The sequence below is a fragment of the Podarcis liolepis genome (assembly GCF_965112155.1).
Source record: "Podarcis liolepis genome assembly, chromosome: 2".
NCBI lineage: Eukaryota > Metazoa > Chordata > Lepidosauria > Squamata > Lacertidae > Podarcis > Podarcis liolepis.
This window is the reverse complement of record NC_139555.1, coordinates 35,605,952-35,629,114: the sequence shown is the minus strand read 5'-3', so window position 1 is coordinate 35,629,114 and position 23,163 is coordinate 35,605,952. Positions and strand designations below refer to the sequence as shown.

Below are 23,163 nucleotides of genomic sequence, written 5' to 3'. Positions count from 1 at the left end.
TCAAGTCCCGCAGGGCCCTAGTCTCTTGTGACAGAGCGTTCCAACAAGTCGGGGCCAGTACTGAAAAGGCCCTGGCCCTAGTTGCATGGTGACTAGGGATGAGGCACAAATTAGATTCAGTTTGCATTTTAAGGTGAATCTTCCAAATCTGCACCTTCCAAAACAATGTACAGACTGAAATTCAACCATGCCTGGATAGCTCAGTTGGCAAGAGCATGGTGCTGATAATCCCAAGGTTGCAGGTTTGATACCCATTTGGGACACCTGTATATTCCTGCATTGCAGGGGGTTGGAAAAGATTATCCTCAGGCTCCCTTCCAACTTTACAATTCTATTATTCAAAATTTGCACTTCTCTGAATTTTGCAGTGTGGTTCCCCAACCCAAGATATGTGTACAAAAATGCATGTACTAAGGTAAAGTTGCTCAGAAATGCATAAAGCAGCAGAGAAATTAATTAGGGTAAATGTAAATATATGGGGAAATATGCTTTAGAAAGATATATGTACAGTGGTACCTCAGGTTAAGTACTTAATTAGTTCCGGAGGTCCGTTCTTAACCTGAAACTGTTCTTAACCTGGAGCACCACTTTAGCTAATGAGGCCTCCTGCTGCCACTGCGCCGCTTGAGCACGATTTCTGTTCTCATCCTGAAGCAAAGTTCTTAACCCGAGGTACTATTTCTGGATTAGCGGAGTCTGTAACCTGAAGCTTATGTAACCCGAGGTATCACCGTATATTAGGCAAATGTGTATACAAAAATGTGTATATTAGGAGGAGTCTACACTAAAATGGAAGTCTGATAAACTTAAATTGACAGATTCTCCCATCCCTAATGGTAACCCATGTGGCTGACTGACATCAATAGGTGATAAACTCCAGACCAAACCTTTCATTGTGGTCCTGGTCAAATCTTCCTTGGGTTGGGAGACCTAATTTCTAACAGAGAAACTTCCTTCTTTCTTGCAAAGCATCAAGCAGCTGCACGGCCGAGTGACACACCAATGTGCCGAATATCGAGATCTGTATGAAAAGTTTACACTTCCTGAAGCTGGTTCCAAAGTGGACTGGGGGAAAATTCTAGAACAAAAGCAGGTAAAGGTTGCTAACTGGATACAAGTAGATTTGCTAATAAAGGTGAACATTAATTCCACTAAGGAAAACAAAAGGCATGATTCAAGAAGTGTGATTATGTTCATGAGGATTTTATTTTTATTTATTAAATGTCTATACCGCCTTTCATCCAAAGATTCACGGGGCAGTTAACTACAGTGGTACTTCTGGATGTACTTCTGGTCTTTCTCAGTTGGGTAACTCTTAAAGTGCTCTTACTGGCTTTGTTGCAGAAAGAAATCGATGCAGGGAAATATGGACCTACTATGCCAGAGCTGGAGAAACAGGTAGCAGAACACAACATCCTTCAGAAGGAAATAGAAGCATATGGACTCCAGATCAAGAACCTTCATAGTCCGGTAAAATTGCATATTTCATCTACCTTTCCAACTCTGTTGCTAGACCCCATTGTGTGCCCCCAGAATGTGTTCAGTAGGGTTCCCTCAACCATGCAGTACAGATTCCGAGGTTGTATAGAGTTTTGCAGGTATTACTATTGTGCAGCTGGAAGCAACTGGGTGCATAAAAACTGACTCCTTTTGAAATGAAACATGGTCCAGACCCATTAGATATTATTCAAAACTTTACTTGCAGAACTTTCTTCAAAACGGAACAAAAACATCAGTGATACATCCAAGTAATTCCATACAATATCTTGCTTTGTCCAGCACAGGCTCAGCATCTTATAAATAAAAGGTCTATAAAATCTCAACAGTTAAAAACTTGAGAAAATAATGAAGTTTTGAGCTGATGCTGAAAAGATAACACATGAAAGATGCTTAAATAAACATAGCTTTGGTTCTTCAAAAAATTATGGTTTTTGTTTTTGTTTTTAAGGCATTTTACTGTTTTATTATGCAAACCACATTTTTATTTTTATATGAAAGCCAGTCAATAAATGCTTCATTGATTAATTAAGTAATTAACACTGTAGGTGTCAAATGGACTTCTGGGGGGAGAGTATTACACATTTGGGACATTGTGTGATTATGTGGCCTTTTTTAGGACATTGTACCTCAGCTGCCCTATTACTGAACTGTGTGATAATAACAGCCTACAGAAACAGACTGAGCCTTAATTACCTTAGTAAAGTAAAATTGCTAATTGACAGTGATGACTAATCGGTAGCCAAAAGTAAAGGCCGACTTAGCTAATTGATAGCTTTCTGCTGCCATTCTTTAAACAGAAAGCTATGAGTAGTCTGCTTTGAAAGGATGAAACAAAGCCAGAATTTTGCACTCAATGTTCAAAATTCAATGTTCCCAGCATCACTTTCCTGAATCTGATTCAAATTAAAATGATAAACACTGAATTAGTACACACAGAATACCAGCATTTTGAAATAAACTTGTTAGCATCAATTTATTTAAAAAGCCAGAAGACTCTACTTGAATCCAAATTGTATAAAATAAATCTTCACTGACTTTCCTACAGTACATATATTGGACCCTGACAATTGCCTGCAATAAGACAAGGTCTGCTTTTTAAATAAAACTTTCTATAGTCTGTGAAATTCTTTTTAAAAACTTATAATCAATTACTTTGTGAATGTTCTCTCTCTCCCTCTCTCCCTTCCCTCCTTACCAAAAAAATAGGAAGCAGAAGATTTAAGGAGCCGGCACAAGAAATTGCTGGTAAGAATTTTTTCCAATATGTCTAGAATAGAATTTACTGTGTTAATCCATAGACCACAACATCACTTTTTCTCTATGAGGTAACTTATTTTTCCTTTTTAAAAAACCAAATGGATTATTAAAGAGGCTTTTATATTATAAAGAAAACTGTCAGGTTCAGGCAGGACGTTGTTTGGAAAATGAGGCATGTTTAGCTGCACCCCAACCTGGACTAGTCGATTCCTGAAGCACTTACAAAGCTGCTGAGGTATACCCAGGGGAAGAGGAAGGTGGGTGCAGGCCAACCCCAGTGCCACCACTGAGGGAGGTGACAAAATGCCAGGCGGCACTCACCGTGGGGCCTGTAGCGCGCCCGAGCCACGCGTCTCTCCTGGGAGAGACACGGTGGCTTGGGCATGTGCAGGCTCTGCACTGCCCAAACGGTCCGCTTGCTGCCTCCCCCCCCCCAGCTGTAGGGTGGCTGAGTGGGAGGAGGCAGGCAGACTCCGGAGGCTCCGCGGTGCGCCCCACCACTATGGGTGCCCTGCCCTCGCCCCACCCCTGGGTGCGCAGCCCCAGGCACCCAAGCAGCTTCCTCCACTGCTAGGCATACCTCTGCACCCTTGGCAAGAAGCTATATTGGGACCTTCAGAGTTGGGAGGGGCCATGGACCAGACACTCAAAAAGTTTGCTATTTGTTGCCTTTCACACTGTGCCAGTGACTTCCTCTGCAGCCATCAGGATTGGGTCTGCTCTACTCTGCCTCCCTTCTCCTCCTCCTCCTCCTCCTCCTCCTCCTCAATCATCTGTCTGTCTGCTTCCTGCCAACCTTCCTCCACTTGCTGCTTTCCCTTCTACTTCCTCCCTATCCCTTCCTTTTCCCTCTTCCTGCAACTCTCACCCACTGTCTCCATATTTATTCCCTCTGAGCCATGCTGGGTGCTCCGCTCACACTTCTGCTGCTGGCCACCTGGGGAGGGGTCCCCACAGGGCTGCTGTGAAGGCCCACACCAGCAACTGGATTCCTCTCCTGAGACCCCAGAGGAGCCTTCGCCCCTCATCCAGCCACCCCAGAGCTGCGGAGGAATGGGCTGGGGAATGGGCAGGTGGCCTCCTAGCCACCCCAAGGCAGAGTGGAGAGGTGCAATTTTCGCACACATACTTGGGCCTGCAGCCTTGGAGGTGCCAACCTGGTCAACCCCTAGGTACACTCCTACAAAGCTGAAGTTGGTTACTAGTTCCCAGTACCTTATTTACAGTTCCTGGTTCCTTGCATAAAGGAAGCACTGAATGTGTAATTGGAAGCGTGAGGAAAAGAAAAGCATTTGAATGCCCTGGGTGCAGTATTTAAATTCTGCCCCTTCCACACAGTGGTTTCCAGAACCTGAGGGCCCACTTCAAGCAACCAAACAAGCCACATGACTCACTGAGCACAAACACCTTCATTTCAGTCACCCATCCCCACACTAGCCAGCGTCTCTACGGGGAAGTTTTTGGACTGAGGTTTTGAGGCTGGATGTAGAGGGAGATCTAGGTTCATATGATAAACATTCAGCGGTGGCCTTTGTCTTTCATTCTAAACTACTTCATGGAGTTGTTGTGGTGTCAAATTATATTATGAGGGAGAACTGAAACGAACCACGTTCCCTAAAACGGGCTATAGGCATTCTAAGTTAAAATTGCTGCCAAGGCATTGAAATCTCTCTCTCTCTCTCTCTCCAAATGGATAGAAAGCCTCTATCTGGAGGGGCCAGAGCTTGGGCAGCCTCTATACACACCTCCAGGGTTGCAATAAGGAGCTGGGTTACCTCACAGAGCAGCAGAACAAGATATTGAGGCAGGACTGGAGTGACCAGATGGCTGACCCCCAGTCTGCGCGGCGTGAGTACGAGGTAAGTAACGGCATTGCAAAACAAAAGCACCTGATAGGGAAGAACAGGAGATTTGGGGAAGAATTCAACGTAGTGCTTTGGCAAGGGTTCCATAAGCACAATAATTTTGAATTGCCAGACAGAAGAATTCCCTTACATGGTGTCCTGGGGGTTCCCTCAACACCTGCAGAATGACTTTTGGGAGCCATGTCCTGCATGCAGTGGACGTTATTGTGTGGGCTTCGCCTAGCAAGGCTTGTTTGTAGAATCCTGCCCAAAGGGTGGTATTCAACTAAATTGTACTCAGAGTATACCCATTGAAATCAATTAACATACCTAATTTCAGTTGATCTGCTCTGAATAAAACTGTTGAATGCCACCCATGGTAACTTTTTGGATAAGACTTTGGTCAAGGAATGCAGGTTTCTTTTATTTACTCTCCAACGTGATTTTTAGCTCACAATGATTCATATGTGTAACAGCACCAACATGCAGCATAGTTGCATTGGTAGGAGTCCTTTTAATTGTCGGTGTTGAACATCACTTTACTAAACAGATAACTGGGCCTATTGCTCTTGTTGTTGCCCTTTACCTCAGTCCACACTCAGAGGAGAGTCCCGTATATTCAATATGTTCTGGTCAGTCAAAGCTCTCTGAACTTGGGCATGTTCGTAGTTACTCTGACTTAGTTAACAGAACAAGGGTGGACCCCAGAGGAAACCATCCTTTAGGCTTCTTCTGAGCATGAATGCTCTCTAGTGCTCCTTTTATGGAGCTACAAAGTGCCGCACAAACATGGAAACATTGAGGAAGCAGAGAAGAGAAAATGTAAATGGGGAGGATGGAGGAAGCTACCTACCATGTTATGAAACTTTTATATAAATAGTTGGGGAACCTGTTCCAGGCTGCTTTGTGGCATGGGTATCTGTGTATGAGAGAGCCAGCAACAAGGAAAGGGAAAACTGATACTTTTGCATCTAGATGCTTCTTTCTTTGCATGCAAACCATTTGTGAATGGGGATTTGGGAACAGAAGTCCTACCACTTTCAGCTGACATGAGCTATCACTAATCTATGCCCTGGATTCCTTAGCCAATTGGGTCTGGGGCACATCTGGAAAGTTCTAGCCACGTGAACTTCACATTTTTCCAGTTGTTTTATTGGGAGAAGAGATTATGTAAACATGCTCTTTGTCTTCTAATGCATTGTTTCTCTCTCACACACACTTTTATATGAAAATCTGAGCAGCAGGAGTTTTCTCTGCCCCACTGACGTCAGTAAAGGCATCTAATAACAAAGCTTAGCGGTAGATTGGGCATTTTCTAGGACATGTGGGGCTACTGCTTCTCCTAAAATGCAAAAGACCTCTTAGCATTCAAAGTGCTTATATAGTGGCTCCTTCTGATCCTCCTGCAGGATTTCAAAAATAATGAACTCCTTAACCAAGAAGAGTATGTGAATACCCTCCAAGATGATGGAGAGAGGATGGTCGAATTGAAGCATCCAGCTGTGAGCCCAATTCAGGTAGGTGCAGAATCTGAAACTCTGTGCCCAGATCTTCAAACAGTTATGCACTGATTCTCCCATAATCCCTGACCATTGGTCATGCTGGCTGGGGCTGATGGGAGTCCAACTACATCCGGAGGACCACCAATTCCCCACCCCTCTGCTTAATGAAGAATTGTTCTAGATTTCTCTTGCTTCAAGCTATGTCTAAATGTTTGTGATATTATATGGCCAGTGGCGTAGCATGGGTTGTCAGCACCCGGGGCAAGGCAAGTAATTTGCGCCCCCTAACCCTAACCCCCAGATGTTGCGCCCGGTGCGGCTGGCCCCCCCTGCACCCCCCATGCTATGCCACTGTATATGGCCCTCCAGAGCGAGTTTAGGAGAACAGCAAAATAAAAGAGTATTTATTGAGATACTGTTTCGCCATTAAAACCTACCACATCCTGGGAGCTGAGAGCAGGCAACTCTAGTGTGCCACTTAAAAAACCCATATCATTTCCCCCAAAGTTTTGCAATCTGCATTAGATGAAGGATCTTCTCTGAATAATTACGCCAACCTTACATTCTGTGTTTTGTTGGACAAATCCACACTACAAAAATAGCTTAGCAGACATCCCCTTCTTCCCAAGGAAACCTGGGAATTGTAGCAAGGGTGTGGGTGGACTCACAGAGAAATTTCTGCAGCTTGGCAAACTACAATTCCTAGGATTCTTTGAGGAGGCAGCCATGACAGCTAAAGTGGTATAAAAAGACAAACCTAAGTTTGACAATACCATACTAATTGGGCCATGCTATATATTGCTGGATCTGCTGGGTTCTCTGCCCTCTGGTTCTTCAGGGCAAATGGATCATGATGCATGTTCAATAAACAGGTTGTCAGGTGACCTGATTCAAAAGCTCCCATTCCGAAAGGCCTTTTCTTGTGTACCAAAACATAAAATTCTTCATGGTTTTGTGGTATGTAGGAATAGCTGGGTCAAAGTTCTGGCCTGTCATATGTACAAGCAGACAAATGCCCTGGAAATGGTCAGTTATGAAAGGAAACAGAAATTGCAGAGCAAGGTCATCTGGGGAGTTTTTGCTTTGTGCTACATTAAAGTTTGGCATTATATTCTCAACTGAGAATATAATCATGGAGAGCTTGGGCTAGAGTCCAACAATGCAGCTTCTCAGGGAGTGGTAATATTTTGCAATCTGATGGCATTAGTATTCGGGGAATGAGATGTTGCACAAGAATAAACTACACCGCCGTCCATCCTCTAGCTGTGCAACGAGCTTACACGTGTGTTTTGAATGTTAATATTTTTCAAAAATGTTTTACTACACACCTCTGATCCAGACCTTATAGAAACTGATAAGTTCACATGATACAAAGCAAATGTGTTGATTTCCCTCTCTCAGATTTTGAACAGCATATTACAGTGGTGCCTCGCAAGACGAAATTAATTCGTTCCGCAAGTTTTTTCGTCTAGCGAATTTTTCGTCTTGCGAAGCACGGTGTCGGAAAAGTTTCAAAAATCACCAAAAACCTCAAAAAAGGCTACCACACCGCGTTCTATGAGTTGCTCCTCAAAGTCAAGTCGCAACTGTATTAACGGTGTTAAGAAAAAGGAAACAAACTTGCAAAAAACGCAAGACGTTTTCGTCTTGCGAAGCAAGCCCATAGGGAAATTCGTCTTGCAAAGCAGCTCAAAAACCTCAAAACCCTTTCGTCTAGCGAGTTTTTCGTCTTGCGGGGCACCACTGTATCTTTCCCCTGTAATATGATTTCCTTTGTTGTGTGGATTCAGCAGCCCACAGCTACATACTTCTGTCAGTTTGGGGGTTAACAGTAAAGAAACTCCGCGGAAAACCATGAAGCTAGATGGAGAATGACATGAGAACTATTTCATTTCCACTGCAGGCTCATCAGGAAGCGCTTAAGAATGAGTGGCAGAATCTTCTCTACTTGTGCATCTGCCAAGAGAACCATCTGAAGAACATAGAGAACTACAGAAAGGTAGATTGTGGGAGGGTACTAGAAGGTGGTATTTGAGGGACCCCAGGGATCTCAAATCTTCATGATCATGTGTAGAAACTTTTAAAATATTTAGACAGTTTCCTAAGGGCAGGCAGACAAAGTTCAGATGAAACTTAGTGATCAGAAGGTACACCTTCAGCACTTTGAACTCCTTGCACCTGCGCCATCTCATGGATCCCTCCTCACCCATATCTTAGAAAGATTCCTTGTTCAGAGTCTGAAAGCATTTGTTTGTCTAGTATGTCCATAGAATCGTAGAGTTGTAGAGTTGGAAGGGACCCTAAAGGTCATCTCATCCAACTCCCTGCAATACATGTTGCATTTGTTTTTGCAGAAAATCTCTTAATTTCATAGGGCTCGATTCAGATTTTTTGTGAGCAGTCCTTCTCCCTGTGCCCCATCAAAGCTGCTCTAGAACTGCTTCCAAAGCAGCAGTGCAAGGGGCTTTGGGGTGGGGGAGCAAAGGCTAACAAAAATAACCCTTGCCCACTCTCTTCCTCCCATCAGAGCCACTGCTAGATCTGAGTCCATTCCACAAACAGAAGCAGACCTTCCATTTGTGGAAAGGCAGGTCTGAATCTAACGTAGTCCTTTTAACACTCTTTGAATCCGTTTGGGGGGGATTACAAAAGAGATTTCTTACTTCGTTGCTATTGAAATTTCTATCTCATCCTTCGGACGCATTCCTAGGGCAGCTTACAAAGAATCAAAATACAATACCATGCAAGTGATTAACGCCATTGCCACTTGCAAACGACGTATTAAAAGTCTAAAACAGCAGCATGCAGTCACCAGCAGATATAAAAACCATTACACAACCTTAGAAAATATAGAGCTCTTCACCTGGTGCTGGAAGGTCATCAAAGTAAGTGGCAGGCAAGCTTTCCTGGGAAGAGCATTACAGAATATGGGAGGCACCATGGCAGCGACTATTGCCCAATGTTCATCTGCCACTCCTGATATGGAGGGAAACCTGAAGAAGAGTCTCTGTGCAAGATCTTGGTATTGATAGAATTAGGGCATGTCTCCAACATTTTAAATGCTTTAGCACTAAACCAAATGCATAGAGGCAAAAGTCATGACCACATAGTACTGGGTCACATGACTGTTGAGGCCTTAATGCAGGCCCCAATCACAGCAATGGGAAACTAGTGGAAGCAGACAAACTCTGGAGCCCTGAAGCTTGCACTGACCTGATAGGATGAGGCTATATAGTTAAAGTTTGGCAAAAACAGCAACGTGAACATTCTGCTATAGGAGCACAGCAGCAGAAGTTAGCAGTGTCTGAATTTCATGGTCAAAGTACATTTCTCTGACTGTTTTGCTACTGCTCTTCTCTCTTTTTTTTATTTAGTTCTATGACGATGCTGATGCTGTGAGCCATTCACTAAACAAGCTGAACAATGACCTTGATACGAAATACAGCACGTTCAACAAGGACAGCCCAGGAGTGGTGTCTGATTTATTCCTTCAGCTGGAAGTGAGAACCACAAGGGGGAATGGGGACGTGATTTCAACAAGTTCTTACGTTTTAATTACTGGCCTGGAGCAACCGTGCCTCTCCTGGCTTATTGCAACAACCAAATCTAATTATTTTTATGGCTTCATCTAAATTCAGTTAGGTGCACAGCCTGGGAGTTATAAATTGGACAAGTGGACTTGATTCACTTCATTAAATCGAGTGAAGAGAAGCTAATATAAGAGGGGAAAGGAGGAGGTGAGGGAAGATGAGTTGCTGGGGGGAAAACTGCACCCAGTTTCTTTGCCTTGTGACTGGGTTCTCTCCCAGAAGGTTTTGCTCCCCAGATAAGAATTAATAAAACACAGAAGTTCTGTTCAGATGAAGATTATGGATGAAGGGATGACCTGGGTTGAGCAGTGAGATCATGTGCCTTTTGAAAAGTTCCTGATTGTGCAGTATGTGTACAAATTGTGCATGCACAAGCTCTTTCAGACCTTCAGATTAATGTGCATTTTAGGAATGGAGACAGCAAACATGATCCAAGTCCCCCTTCCATGCTTTCTTCTGAATGTGTGAACAGAACAAAAGTCATTGTGCCATCAACATCCTCAAAATTAGGGTCTCCAGCCCAATAAACATCCAGCCCACACAACTTACAGGCCATCAAACAAAATGCTTTCCACTAACTATGTATGGCAGAGCACCAGGAGCTCGCTAACTAGCCTAGATCTTTGAAAACAGGAAAATTGTCATCTACCTAGCAGGCCAGTGTATAGGGCTGATGGGCTCTGCATGGCTTAGTGGGCCACAAGTTGTTCTGGTCCTGCTCTAGGCTGCGTTATTTGCCCAAAATACACACCAGCTCTGAACTCTCTCCTCCTCTTTCCTGTCTAGAACGATGAGAAGTCTGTGAAACAAGCTGAGAGGAGCATTGCTGAACTGAAAAGGAGGAGCAAGGAGATTAGCCCTTTGAAACTCCGCAGACTCCAACCCTCCCAGCCAATTACCGTGACTACCATCTGTGACTGGGATTTGGGTGATGTAAGAAAATGGCCTTGTCGTATCATATGTGATGGAAACTGATTATTCTGAAATTGTGTACCGTGTACCTCACTGTGGTTTCTGAAGAGGTTGCTTTAATCTCCCTTTTGCTGCTACTTCTACATCAAATCAAGCAGAAAGAAAAGCAGCGGTGGAGTATTTGGGTGCCATGTTTGAAAAAGGAACAGTGCGGTATGAGAGTTCTCTATGCCCAGATATCCCTAAGACAGTACAACAACCAATCTGTAGCACACCACAAACAGTGGTCCCTTTATTGATCCCTTTATTGTAGGATATACCAGAGTGACAGAGTTTAAGGGAAATCACTATATATGGCATTCCACTCATTTGGGGCTAGTAGGGTAAAGTTAACAATGACTACTAGTCATGGTGGCTGTATACCATCATCTGAATCAGAGATAGTGTATCTGAATTTTGGTTTCTGGGAATTATGGACAGGAGAGGGATTTTGCTCTAATGCCCTGTTTATGGGCTTTCCAGAGACATCTGGTCGGCCACTATGGGATTTAAGATGCTGGTGTAGATAGGTCTTTGGTTTGATCCAGCAGCAGGGCTCTTCTTCTGTTCTTAGTAATGGCACCAAATGTGTACATGTACAAACATCTAAAATAGACCCAGGGCACCTCTGAGCTGCAGAAACAAAGAACAACATTTTGTGACATCTGAACAATGTCTTGAGTTTGTCTTTCTAGCAAAGGGTGGCTATATTTGAAATTCTCTCAAAACCAAAACTTTCCTTCTGTCTTCCTTCCTTCCTTCCTTCCAGGGGCGGCTCGAGATGGGTGAGAAGTATATGTTGCATGACAACAGCAACCAGGAAAACTGGGTCGTGCAGAATGCCAGTAGAGAGACTAAGGTAGCACCTGCTGTTTGCTTTTCCATCCCCCCTCCAGATCTAGAGGCCATAGAGAGAGTTAACAGGTGAGTACAAAGCTTTTTCTCTCCGTCTCATGAGTATACCACTAGCGGTGCACACGCCACAAACAATAAGAACATATTTTCTATCTATTCATTACTGGTGATTTTTAAAAATCGGTGAATACGGGTTTTTATTTATTTATAAAACTATATCTATAATGCCATATCATAAAATATTAGGGCAGTATAGAACGCAACACACCTTTAAAAACGATGGGGTTGAACCATGGTTTTGGAAATTGTCCCATATCAGAGGTTCTTCTCTATAAAAGAGGTTTAATGGCATTCTATCATGCGGGTATTATGTCTGCATGTGCTGGGAAGCTGCAAAAGATCTGGTTCATGATGGTAGTGAAATGTTGCTGGATGGAAATGGTTTTCAGGCTCCCATATGCCTGTTGTTTAAGGTGTGGGTTTTGTTGTATCATGTAGCCTCTACACATAGACTTTCCATAATCACTTGGAGAATTGTTTTTTACGATCAAGTGGTGTATAATTTTGACAGCAATTCATGCAGGGTGCTGCATCAGTAGTCACTCCATAAAGCTTTCATGTTAGCAAGCATGAGTGCTCTGCCAGTGGAACTTGCACATCTACATATGCTAAAAATGTGATTATTGTCACCACTGAGAACCAGCCTTAAGACAGTGGTGCATAATTAGGAGGGGCATCGTGGCAGCAATTTCCCTTTTCTCTTGTTCATTTTTCCTCCCGAAAATGCACACTATTCATGTCATTTGTTGCTTAGGAGACTCTCTGAAACAGGAATTTTAATTAGTTTATGTCCTTCCAGCTCCTTAACAAATTGGTCTTTGTAGATTCCACCTCTCCCACTGAAGGCTCTGCAAATATGTGCTATCTTTTCTAATTAGTACTCTTTCTTTTTTTGGCATTATCAGGATACCACATTTACTCCAAAACAGTGCAGACAACCACCAGAATCTAAGACTGATCTTTGTAAAGCATTCAGGGAACAGTTTTCCAAGTAGAGATATTTATGTAACTAAAACAGCACAATCTATCCTCAAGAGGGGGGAGGTACCAGAAAGGCTGAGGAAACCCCAGTGTTTGGAGAAGTACAAAAAATAAAATTAAATTGAGAAAGCTCCGGGTGAGAACCCCAAATCAGTTCAATGAGCACACTCAGTGGGGACAAAATGTGGCCTGGCTGTTTGGGGGTGGGGCGGGGGTGGGAATAGCGTATCCAGGGCATGCCTGGTTGGGCTGCACACGGAATAAGTCCACTAAGGAGAGACTGGCAATGGATTGGCTTAGAGGATGGAAAATAGCAAGCAGGCAGCAGCCATTTTGTGTGGGGATTCCTTTCCTGAGCCCTGTGCATGTTGGTGGAGAGCACATAAGCCCGCCCCTCTCCTGGCTCCATCCCCATTCTGCCCTTTTCCAGGTCCAAAAGTCCTGCACATTGGTGGTCGTGCGTCAATTGGACATGCGCAAAATGGTTGCTGCCTATGTATGTGTGTATATATCTATAATAATAATAATAATAATAATAATATGCACTGGACAGAGGGAAGTAGAAGCAGGAGTGCCAGCTTGGCCTCACAACTGTGGGTGCCTGGGGCCATGGGTGCCATGCAGCGTGCACGGCCCTGGCGCTAAAATTTGTGGGTGCCCAGCCCCTTCCTGGAGAATTTTGTGGGTGCTTGGGCACCCACGGCAGAAGTATAAATTGCTGCAAGGCTCATGGACACTTTCCAGAGTGCACGTGGCAAAGGAAACAATACACACCCTAGAAAGTACCCGTTGGCCTTTGTCAAAGTAAAAGCTGATGGGAAAGTATCTTCTGAGAAATCTCTAGCAGAAATCGATTCATGGGGTACTTAAGCAGCATGGGACCACCTCTGTGTGGATGCTTCTCAAACACACAGCTCAGCTAATGTCCATAGGAAGCAATCTCACAGGTCAGGCAACTAATGTAGTCACTTACCATGTCAACTACCCGCCTGCAAGCTAGGTAGTTTAACTGCAGGTATTACTGGAGCGGCATGGGAAGCAGCAATACAAAAGCAGCTCTGATTTTAAAATTTCACATTATTTTTACTGTTTGGTTTTATATACGATTGTCATAAGCTGCTCTGATAATTATTTATTTATTTATTAACAATTATTTCAATATAAATACTTGATATGGAATAAAATGACCTGATTAATGCCCCACTAGAAAAAGGCAGTCTCTCTGAGCTTGCCTCGTGTACACGGCAAGTGTTGTAGGGAAGCCCTGGGCTGTGAATAACGTTGACTTCCTCCTGTCTTGTTCAGGCTAGAAGGTGAGCTGAGCGCAGTGAAGCAGAGGAGAGCTACAGTCCAGAACACCTTGAAAAGCAGCCATAGGGAACCAGTTAAATCCAGCCACCAGGGTATGTCAGCATTTCAGCAGTTCTCTAAGGGGAAATTGCAATACCATTGTGGCGTGACGGGTTGGTTAAGGTGCTCGCCTCTCTTCCCCATGGGCCTTCAAGTTGCCCAGTCTCTGCTTGTGCAGGAATCTATAAGGATCAGAGATCCTAGGGGAAGGCTTAACTTACAGGGTGGATGTGGAAGAAGATGAACAGGAGGGATTTAGGCATAGCAATTATCCCCATGGACAAATGCAAATATCTGCATGCTTTATTGAATAATACTTGTCATTTCAGTTCCAGTCAGAAGCACCACTGTGGCCCAGGATGATTCCCAAGCCGGCCAGTTGCTCCATAAACTGGATAACGTTGGTGGTAACTTGGACCAAGTCAAGAATGAGATTTTCAGCCGCCTGAGGTCTCCACTAAATCACAGTGACCCTGTAGAGGACCTTACTCAACGGATCAGAGAGCAGGAGGCAAGTCCCCCCCCCCTTTTTTGGTAAAGTGGCAGGAGGTAAGTTTTGACTGCTCACTTGTGCCTCTGATAAGCCTGTTCATTTTTAGAGGGAATGAACACCTTCACAGGGCAGAGAGGTTTCTACTGCTGTTTTTCTGCCTGTACATTTTATGTCTACTTTGCAAGACTAACTGGCATTCCTGATAAACAGAGCCGGGGAGGCTCTCTCATGCAACGCTTGAAGCTGCTTCATTGAAAACAAGTTCCTATCCTCACCTTCCTACCCCCTCAATATTTTGTAGAATGATTTTTAGCTTGTTCTTTTTTTTTACGGCTTTCCTCAAAGATGTGGATAAATAACTCAAATATTTGGCTACATCCATGAAGGTTCTGTGGTTGAGAGCTGCTCATGAAATAATTGCCTCAGTATTCCCAGCTATGACTGGTGACCTAACTCCACTGGGCTGGAAAAAGTCTTAAAGTGGTGCTAGATGCATCAGTAAACCTTATAAGCTTATAGGCCATGTAGACATGTCAATCCAATGGCTTCAAATCCACTGGTGGTGTTGAGACCTACCGTATGTCCCTAACTGGTCTCTCCATAAATGACTGTTGTATCACATTGAATTTTACTGACTGATTAAAAATAAAATCCGCCTTTATATCAGGGAACAGCAAGGAGACTTCAAGTCATAGGAGCAGAAAAGGAAGTTGCCCAGAAGGAGTGTGAGGCCTATCTTTCCAAGAAGCCTGCTGGCACCTCTGCCTCTCAGCTGCCTGTGACACTCAACAACATCAAGAACAAATACAATGATGTTAAGGTGCTCTCCAGGCTCTATGAGGAAAAGTAAGTGACTTCAGCAATATTTTGGCAGAGAATAGAACTCTGTTGCTGTGTGAAGGAGGCAGCAGCTTGCAAAATGTTTCTATGAAATCTTAAATGTTTTCACCTGGCAATATATAGCGCTTTTTTTTTGCTTTGGTGTGGAGTTGAAGAAAACAACCTAGAAGTGAAATGTTGTCTTTTGGCATTAAAATGTCTCCCCCTCTCCAGAGCCAAAGCAGGCCTGAACCTGGAGAATCAGATAGAGAACACAGACAAGTTCATCAGCACCCTTGAGGCCAAGTTATCTCATGATGGCATCATCCCAGCCTCGCCCAATGCACTGCAGGATCGTGCCAATGAACTTCAGGTGAGGGACCTCTGGAATCAGAAGGACATCAGTATAGGGTGGGATAGAACAGAGTATTTCTTTTCTTTCTGTGGGTGCTTCTGGGCCAGTGCTTCCCTTATCCCTAACCACCAGAGAATTTTATCTCCCGGGCTCACTTCCAACTGAGGCTGCAACAATTTTCCATTTGCTCAAACCCCAAGTGAAACTATTTATTTGTCCTTTTTTTCTTCTCCACACATTGGTTCCATTGGTTTGCAATTAAATTACAGTATAATACCTGCTCAGCGCCACACCAGTCTCCTTCCACTTAGCAGAAACAGGCTTGGCACTTCAAGACCAAATGATCAAGGAAAGCAATCAGACTGAGATTTCGGGAGGGTTTTTTTTAATCCACAGGTTGAAATAAAATTGCTGTTCTGAATGGATGGTCTCTTTCTTTCACAGAAACTGAAGCGAGATTTGGTGAAACATGAGGACAGCTTGCTGAAGCTGAACCGCAGCCTCAAGGATGCTGAGCACAGCTGCAGTGCAGTGCAGAACAATTTTGAAGAGTACTGCGCTGATTTGCCAAGGCAGAAAAAGGAGGTCCAGCTACTTAATGACCGATATCATGCTGTTGCTGACCAGCTGGATCACCGGTAAGGAGCCAAATCCTCTCCACTGGTGGGCATGGAAAGTGTTTGTGTGTATCTGAACATCCAGCCTTGTGAGCCAACTTAATTAACAGGCCAGATTTGGAACAGGTGGCTTCCAGTCTCTCTTTGCCCTTGAAGATGATATAAAAACATATAAATACACACCAGGAATAAGAAAACAGGGGCCTCTAATGACAAAGATGCATCAATGACTACCCCCAAACTAAGAACCTGCTCCTTCAAAGGGAGTGCAAATGGGCAATTTCCTGGAGCTTGGAACCACCCACCCACAGTGCCAGAATTTAGCTTCAGATTATTGGCCCTCATCCAGCCAATCACTGCATCTAGACACAGCTATAGGACTGACATGCCCACTTCTGATCCAGATGTTGCAGAGACATAGAGCTGAGTGTCATCTGTATTCCGAAGATACCGTGCTCCAAATCTCCACAAAACTGCTCCCAGTGGCTTCATTATAGATGCTAAATAGCATTGGGGACAAAATAGTGCCTTGCAGCATGGCTGAGATCAATGAACTATGGAAGAATGTGGAAAGCTGGTAGCTATTTTGTAGCCACTCTTCCCTCTCAGTGACCAGCCCATCATTTTCTATCCAGTCTCTGGCTGCTGGGTTAAAAGTTATATATATCGCATCTTCCAGAAGCAAAGCCTTGTCTTTCAACAAAAAGGAATCAGCCTGCCTCTCGTAACTTGACAGAATGCTTCCAGTCAATAAACGAGGCACTTTCCCTTAACCACAACAGGCACAACCTGAGCTTCTGCTTCTTAATCAGTGTCTCCGCTCTTTGTGCAGGGAGAAGACTCTCCGGAACACCAGCCTCACCTACCAACAGTTCCAAAATGCCAATGAGAACCTAATGTTCTGGCTCAACAATGTTCCCAAGTACCAGGTCAAGACCACAGAGGGACCCAGCCAGGTCAACTACAAGCTCCAGGCCCAGAAGGTGAGCAGTGTGGTATCTTCACCCAAAGAAAGGTCTTGCAGTTTAAAGGTAACAACACCCTCAGAAAGGGAATTGATGGCTCCTTGAGGTGTCCATTGCTAAGTCGTTCTGCATTCTTACTGTCAGACTGATGTAACCAAACTCACCACAGTGGAGGATGAGGTAACCCAGCTCACCCACCCACCTAGACTGAAAACAGGAACTTTCAGGGCAGGAACATTGTAATGCTTGTTGTTTATTAAGCACCAGGGAGACCGCTGGTGCTTTCTTGTCCTAACTGCCTTTTGCTCTTGCAGAGGCTGGCAGATGAAATCCAGAGTAAAGAATCTGACAAGGATGCTGTGGTCAACTTGTCCCAGAACGTGCAGACTGTCCTCAACGTATGTTTGCAGGGTTTCTTTCTATACGTTTTCCATTTCCTGTTGGGTGAACCAGTCTGATCTTCCTTTGACCACATCCTTTTTTCTTTTAACAACAGGAGTATGAGCTTCAGGCAGGAAAATACCGATCCTCCCTAGACCCTTCGTTGACTGCTTCTTCAGCAAAACGCCTCCGGGTGACACCACTTCAGGAGAGCATCCAAGCACAGGTGAGAGCTTGGGACCCTGGACCCTGATTTCTTTATATAAAATTTCTACCCCTCCTAACCAACTGGTTACACTCTTGAAGCAGTTTAGAAAATCTCAGAACAAAGTATTGTGGCACCTTGGCAGTATATACACTACAGCCTTAATATGCAGCTAGGCTGTTCTTTTTCTCAGTTTGGATTGGTTGGGGGGGAGCATCAAAAGCAGTGCATTTCATAGGAAACTACAGGATAAATATTGATTCACAAAGCTAAAAAGAGAAAATTGCCCAGTAGCCCTAATGGCTGATAAGAGGCTTAGAATTGGCTGGTGATTATCTTCTACTTATTCCTGCGATGCAAATTCCTCTAGGTATAGACTTTTCTAACACATGTATCATCACAGTGTGTCACATAAAAATAAAATAAAATAAAAGGAGAAGGATCAAGGAGTGCCTGTTTGAATGCAAGTAGAAGAGGGAAGAAAACTGACAAAGCACACTCTTGCAGTTTAAAGAAAGCAAGAAATGCTCCCACTGGTAACATTCCCATTCCTGATCTCAGTTAAACAGCAGGCCCATTTATAGTTTCCATACAGTGTTGTTTGTTCAGTACTGTAGCCTGGCAGATGTTGACAGCCTTGAACTAGAAGGGAAATGGCAGCAGGACAGAGTGATGTGGTATCTTAAAATAATGCGTTTTGCTCATTCTCTTTAGGAAAAAAACGTGACAAAGCTCTTCACCGAGACAGCTGCCCAAAACAAAGAGCAACTGAGCCGGCTGGAATTTGCCAAGAAAGTTATGGACAAGGTATATGTAAATCATATTAGGTTAAAAGATAATGCATAGATAAATAACCATAACTTTCAGTTAGTGCAATTAGCTTCTCCTGGGAGCAAATGAGAAGGAAGATTTCTTGGTGTTTCATACCAAAACCTGCCAGGATACTGCCTTGAGTTGCTGTCATTCTGTCATGCTCTACTGCAGGGATGGGGGACCTCAAGCCCAGGGACTGAATGTGGCCTCCAGGAATCTCTGCAGGCCACACCTCTTCTTTAGCCACACCCTTCCTCACCTCTCACCATCACTGCTACACTCCCTCAATGGGTGTCTTTGCCTGTGCAATGTTTTATCTCTGTCTTCCTCTTTATCACACTATTAAACTTGTTCGCTAGGTAACTAAAGTCCTACCGCCACATATCCGTATAGGCAGCAGTGTAAAAGTTTTCATTGGGAGTCATTTTGGCTTGTCTTTCTAAAGATTCATTTTCTTCATTTCTGCAGAAGGAAGTAGATGAGACAGTGCACATGATGCACGAGCAGACCCAGCGGTCTGAAAACACAGCTGGGTCCCATAGAGAATCAGAAGCCCTAAAATCTCAGCTGGAAGAGGAACGGAGCAAGAAAGCCAGGGCTCAGCAGCAGCTGGAAGAGCAGAGGAGCAAACTTCTCATGCTGAAGACCCAGCGGCCTATTGAAAGAGTGGAGGAGAAAGAAGTGATGGAATACTATAGGGACCCCACTCTGGAGAGTGACCTGTCCAAAATATCTAATCAAATTGAGAATGAAATTAAGAAGAGAAGGGGTCTACAGGCAGATATTGAGATAATGAACAATAAGGTCCTCCAAATGGAGAAAGATAGTAAGGTTGTTAAAGCCCAGCTGCTTACAAAAGAAATTACTAAGATAGAGAAAGACCCAAGCCTAGATGCTCAAGCAGCCAGACTCCGAGAGGAAATCAGGCACCTCCAGGAGAACTCAACTTCCTCCTCCGAACTTGAACGGCTCAGGAAAGAGCTGCACTTGCTGGAGCAGATGCAGCCAAACATCCGAGAGAAAGTGGTGCTGAAAGAGGTGGTCAAGCTGGAGAAGGACCCAGAAATGCTAAAAGCAGTCAGGACATTGCAAATGCAAATTGACGAAGACAGCTTCAAGAGGAAGTCTCTGGTGGATACAATTGCTAAACTGAAAAGCAGGACTGAAGAGCTTGAAAAGCTGATTGAAACGGCAGAACCTAAAGTCATTGTGAAGGAGGTAAAGCAAGTGGAGCAAGACCCAGAGCTTCTGAAGGAGGCATCCAAGCTTCAGACTCTCATTGGTGAGGAGAGAAGCAAGAACTCGTTGCTAGCAAGCCAACTGATAGAGCTGCAGAGCAAATACAGCACTGTGGAAAAGGAAAAGCCTAAAGTGGAGGTTAAAGAAAGAGTCAACGAGATATTTCGTCTTGACCCAGAAACAGAAGAGGAGATAGCACGTTTGAAGAAAGAGCTCCAAGAAGCTTCAAGAAAAAGGTCAAGGGTTGACCAAGAGGTGGAAAGAGCCCTGACTGAGCTCAAAGTCCTTAAGTCTCAGCCTCCTACTGTGGAGTTTAAAGAGGTCATTGAAGAAGTGGTGAAGATGGAAAAGAGTCCGGAGATTCTGAGAGAAATAGACAGGCTGAAACAGCAGCTGAATGACCTTGTGAATACAAATGGCAGATCCCAAGAACAGCTGATCAGGCTACAGGGAGAAAGAGATGAGTGGAAGAGGGAAAGATCCAAGGTAGAAACCAAGCTGGTTACCAAGGAGGTTGTCCGATATGAGAAAGACCCTCTGTTGGAGAGAGAAGCTGAACGCCTCCGCCAGGAAGTACGTAACGTATCACAAAAGAGGAGAGCAACCGAAGATGCCATCTATGACCTGCAGAACAAGTACATGCTTCTGGAGAGGAGAAAACCAGAGGAAAAAGTGGTGGTCCAGGAGGTAGTTCTCACCCAGAGAGACCCAAAACTCAGAGATGAGCACAGCAGGCTAAGTAAGAGCTTGGATGATGAAGTGAGCAACCGCCGACGCCTGGAACGTGAAGTCCAGCAGCTTCGAGCTGCGGTGGAAGAGAAAGAGAAGCTGCTTAACTTCCAAGAAGACAGAAACAAAAGGCTAGCCTTGGAAAAGGAAATGCGGCAGATCACCTTGAGGATAAAGGAAATTGAGGAGAGCCCAGCCCCAGTGCAGGAAAAAATAATCACAGAGGAAGTGGTCAAGGTAGAGAAGGATCCTGTTCTTGAGCAGTCCAGCACCAACCTGCGAATTGAACTGGATAACGAAAAGGCTCAAGTATCGAGCCTGCAGAGGGAATGTAAGAAACTTCAATCCCAGATTGATGTTCTGCAAAAAACAAAGTCTCAGGAAAAAACCATCTACAAGGAAGTAATCAGAGTAGAAAAGGATAAGGTGCTAGAAAATGAGCGAGCTCGTCTCTGGGATCTGCTAAGCAGAGAGAGAACAGCCCGGCAGAATGCAGAAGAAGATATCAGGCGTCTCAAGGAGAAGATTGAAAGAGCAGAAGGCATGACGAGAACGTGGTCCAAAGAAGAAGCCGATCTCCAAAGAACTCGCAATCTGACAAGGCAAGAAAAAGACAATCTTGAGAATGAATTAAACGAACTAGAAAGGCAGAAGCAACAGAAAATCCTTTTCCTTAGAGAGCAGACCAAGCTCCTGAGCCAAAGGACAGAGAATGACAGACAAAAGAAGATGCAAATTGGTCAAGAGCTTTCTTCCCTTGAAGCAGACATACTTAGAGAGAAGGATCAGATCTATGAAAAAGAGAGGGCTATCCGGGAACTCCAAACCAGAGTTAACAAGGAAGAACTGAACCATGAGACCCAGATGAGAGAAACTAATCTCTCCACAAAGATTTCTATTCTGGACCCAGAGACTGGCAAGGATATGTCACCCTATGAGGCATATAAGAGAGGCATGATAGATCGAAGTCAATATATTCAGCTGCAAGAACTAGAATGTGATTGGGAAGAAATCACAACGCTGGGACCCAAAGGCGATGTTTCTGTGCTCCTTGACAAGAAGAGTGGGAAGCAGTACTCCATTGACGATGCCCTGCGGTTTAGGAGGATCACAAAAGAAGAATACCAGCTCTACAGGGAAGGCAAGATCCCCATCTCTGAGTTTGCTCTGCTGGTAGCAGGAGAAACTAAGCAAAATTCCTCCCTTTCTATTGGTTCAATCATTTCCAAGTCTCCAGTTTCATCCCCCGTTTTCCAGCAAAAGCAGAGCTTCTTTCCTCCTGGCGTGCAGATAACCTTCTGTGACGATACCTTCCCCATTGCCGGTGTGTATGACACTACCTCCGACAACAAGTACAACATAAAGTCTGCACTTAGCAAGAAGCTGGTAGACCCAATGACTGCTCAAAAGCTTCTAGAGGCCCAAGCAGCTACTGGAGGCATTGTTGATCTTATCTCACGTGATCGATACTCTGTCCACAAAGCCATTGATAGAGGGCTGATAGACAACACTTACATGCAAAGGCTGCTGAATGCTCAGAAAGCTTTTACAGGGATTGAAGATCCAGTCACCAAGAGAAGGCTGTCTATAGGAGAGGCAGTCCAGAAAGGGTGGATGACCAAGGACAATGCCTTTCCCTATTTACAGGTCCAACATCTGACTGGAGGGCTAATAGATCCCAAGAAAACTGGCCGTATCCCAGTGCCAGAAGCTTCCCAGGCTGGCATGCTTAGTAGTGATCTGGCCATGATGCTACAAGATGAATCCAGCTATGAAAAGGATCTTGTTGACCCCATCACCAAAGAGAAGATTAATTACAAGGAAGCTATGGCTCGTTGCCGGAAAGATCCTCAAAGTGGGCTCCTTCTCCTTCCAACCACATCTGATGGATACCAGTCATATCAGTTCAGGCACTGAGAAAATAAGAAATCCTCAACAGAGCTCATATACTGTCCACAGATGAACCGAGTGCCTGGCAGTTCTAAATGGCTGTGTGCTATTCTAGATTGCTAGTCTTACTTCACTATAACAAGGCAGCAATGCACCTTTAAGATGCATTTCTGAAGGTAGAAGGGTTCTAATGCAGGAGTTACTGCATAGCAGTGGTTCCCAAACTTCCCCACCCCACCCCATGGACCACTTGAAAAATGTTGAGGGTCTTTGCAGATCTCTTAATGATTTATCTGCCTGTTGTAGCAATTGTGATGTGCTGTGCTAGATGATTTTTCATTGTATTTTTACAGAAATGCTGCAGGCCACCCGAATGAAGCTTATGGACTACTAGTGGTCCAGGGACCAGTTTGGGAACCCCTGCTGTATACTATAGGGAAATAAATGGGATTTTAAAAATAAACAGATATGCTTGGGAAACTTTTACTCTGTGCCTTCATGGCAAGTTTAAGGGTTGTGTATCAAGGAGCTTTGAGTTAGATGGTTGTCATGCATGCAATAAAAAAGTTAAAAGATTGAACAGGCTCCATTAGTTATCGTTTAAAAAGTTGGGATGGTTCCTGTGTGCACATTAGGATCCTAACCATGAGTAAATCGCAACGGGCTGTGCTAAAGAATGGACCCCATAAAATGAACATTATACAGCTATGGAGAACAACAGTGCAGAAGGTTACATGGGGATTCATGGCCAAAGAATACACTTTATC

General features: G+C 44.2%; 1 protein-coding gene across 3 annotated transcripts in view; it reads left to right on the top strand.

Moving 5' to 3' along the window:
* The window catches only part of EVPL (envoplakin), a 52,227-nt gene extending 29,251 nt beyond the window's left edge, over nucleotides 1-22,976 (top strand). For all 3 annotated transcript variants that reach the window (XM_083487405.1, XM_083487404.1, XM_083487403.1), the window contains 19 exons: nucleotides 970-1,093; nucleotides 1,345-1,470; nucleotides 2,707-2,745; nucleotides 4,455-4,616; nucleotides 6,011-6,118; nucleotides 8,007-8,102; nucleotides 9,478-9,603; nucleotides 10,480-10,626; nucleotides 11,414-11,568; nucleotides 13,846-13,943; nucleotides 14,220-14,401; nucleotides 15,051-15,229; nucleotides 15,437-15,575; nucleotides 16,002-16,195; nucleotides 17,007-17,157; nucleotides 17,454-17,537; nucleotides 17,636-17,746; nucleotides 18,440-18,532; nucleotides 19,007-22,976. In XM_083487405.1, the coding sequence (XP_083343531.1) occupies nucleotides 970-1,093; nucleotides 1,345-1,470; nucleotides 2,707-2,745; nucleotides 4,455-4,616; nucleotides 6,011-6,118; nucleotides 8,007-8,102; nucleotides 9,478-9,603; nucleotides 10,480-10,626; nucleotides 11,414-11,568; nucleotides 13,846-13,943; nucleotides 14,220-14,401; nucleotides 15,051-15,229; nucleotides 15,437-15,575; nucleotides 16,002-16,195; nucleotides 17,007-17,157; nucleotides 17,454-17,537; nucleotides 17,636-17,746; nucleotides 18,440-18,532; nucleotides 19,007-22,423 (5,731 nt within the window). In that variant the 3' untranslated portion in view covers nucleotides 22,424-22,976. The remainder of the gene's footprint in view (nucleotides 1-969; nucleotides 1,094-1,344; nucleotides 1,471-2,706; nucleotides 2,746-4,454; nucleotides 4,617-6,010; nucleotides 6,119-8,006; nucleotides 8,103-9,477; nucleotides 9,604-10,479; nucleotides 10,627-11,413; nucleotides 11,569-13,845; nucleotides 13,944-14,219; nucleotides 14,402-15,050; nucleotides 15,230-15,436; nucleotides 15,576-16,001; nucleotides 16,196-17,006; nucleotides 17,158-17,453; nucleotides 17,538-17,635; nucleotides 17,747-18,439; nucleotides 18,533-19,006) is intronic.
* The last annotated feature ends 187 nt before the right edge of the window (nucleotides 22,977-23,163 follow it).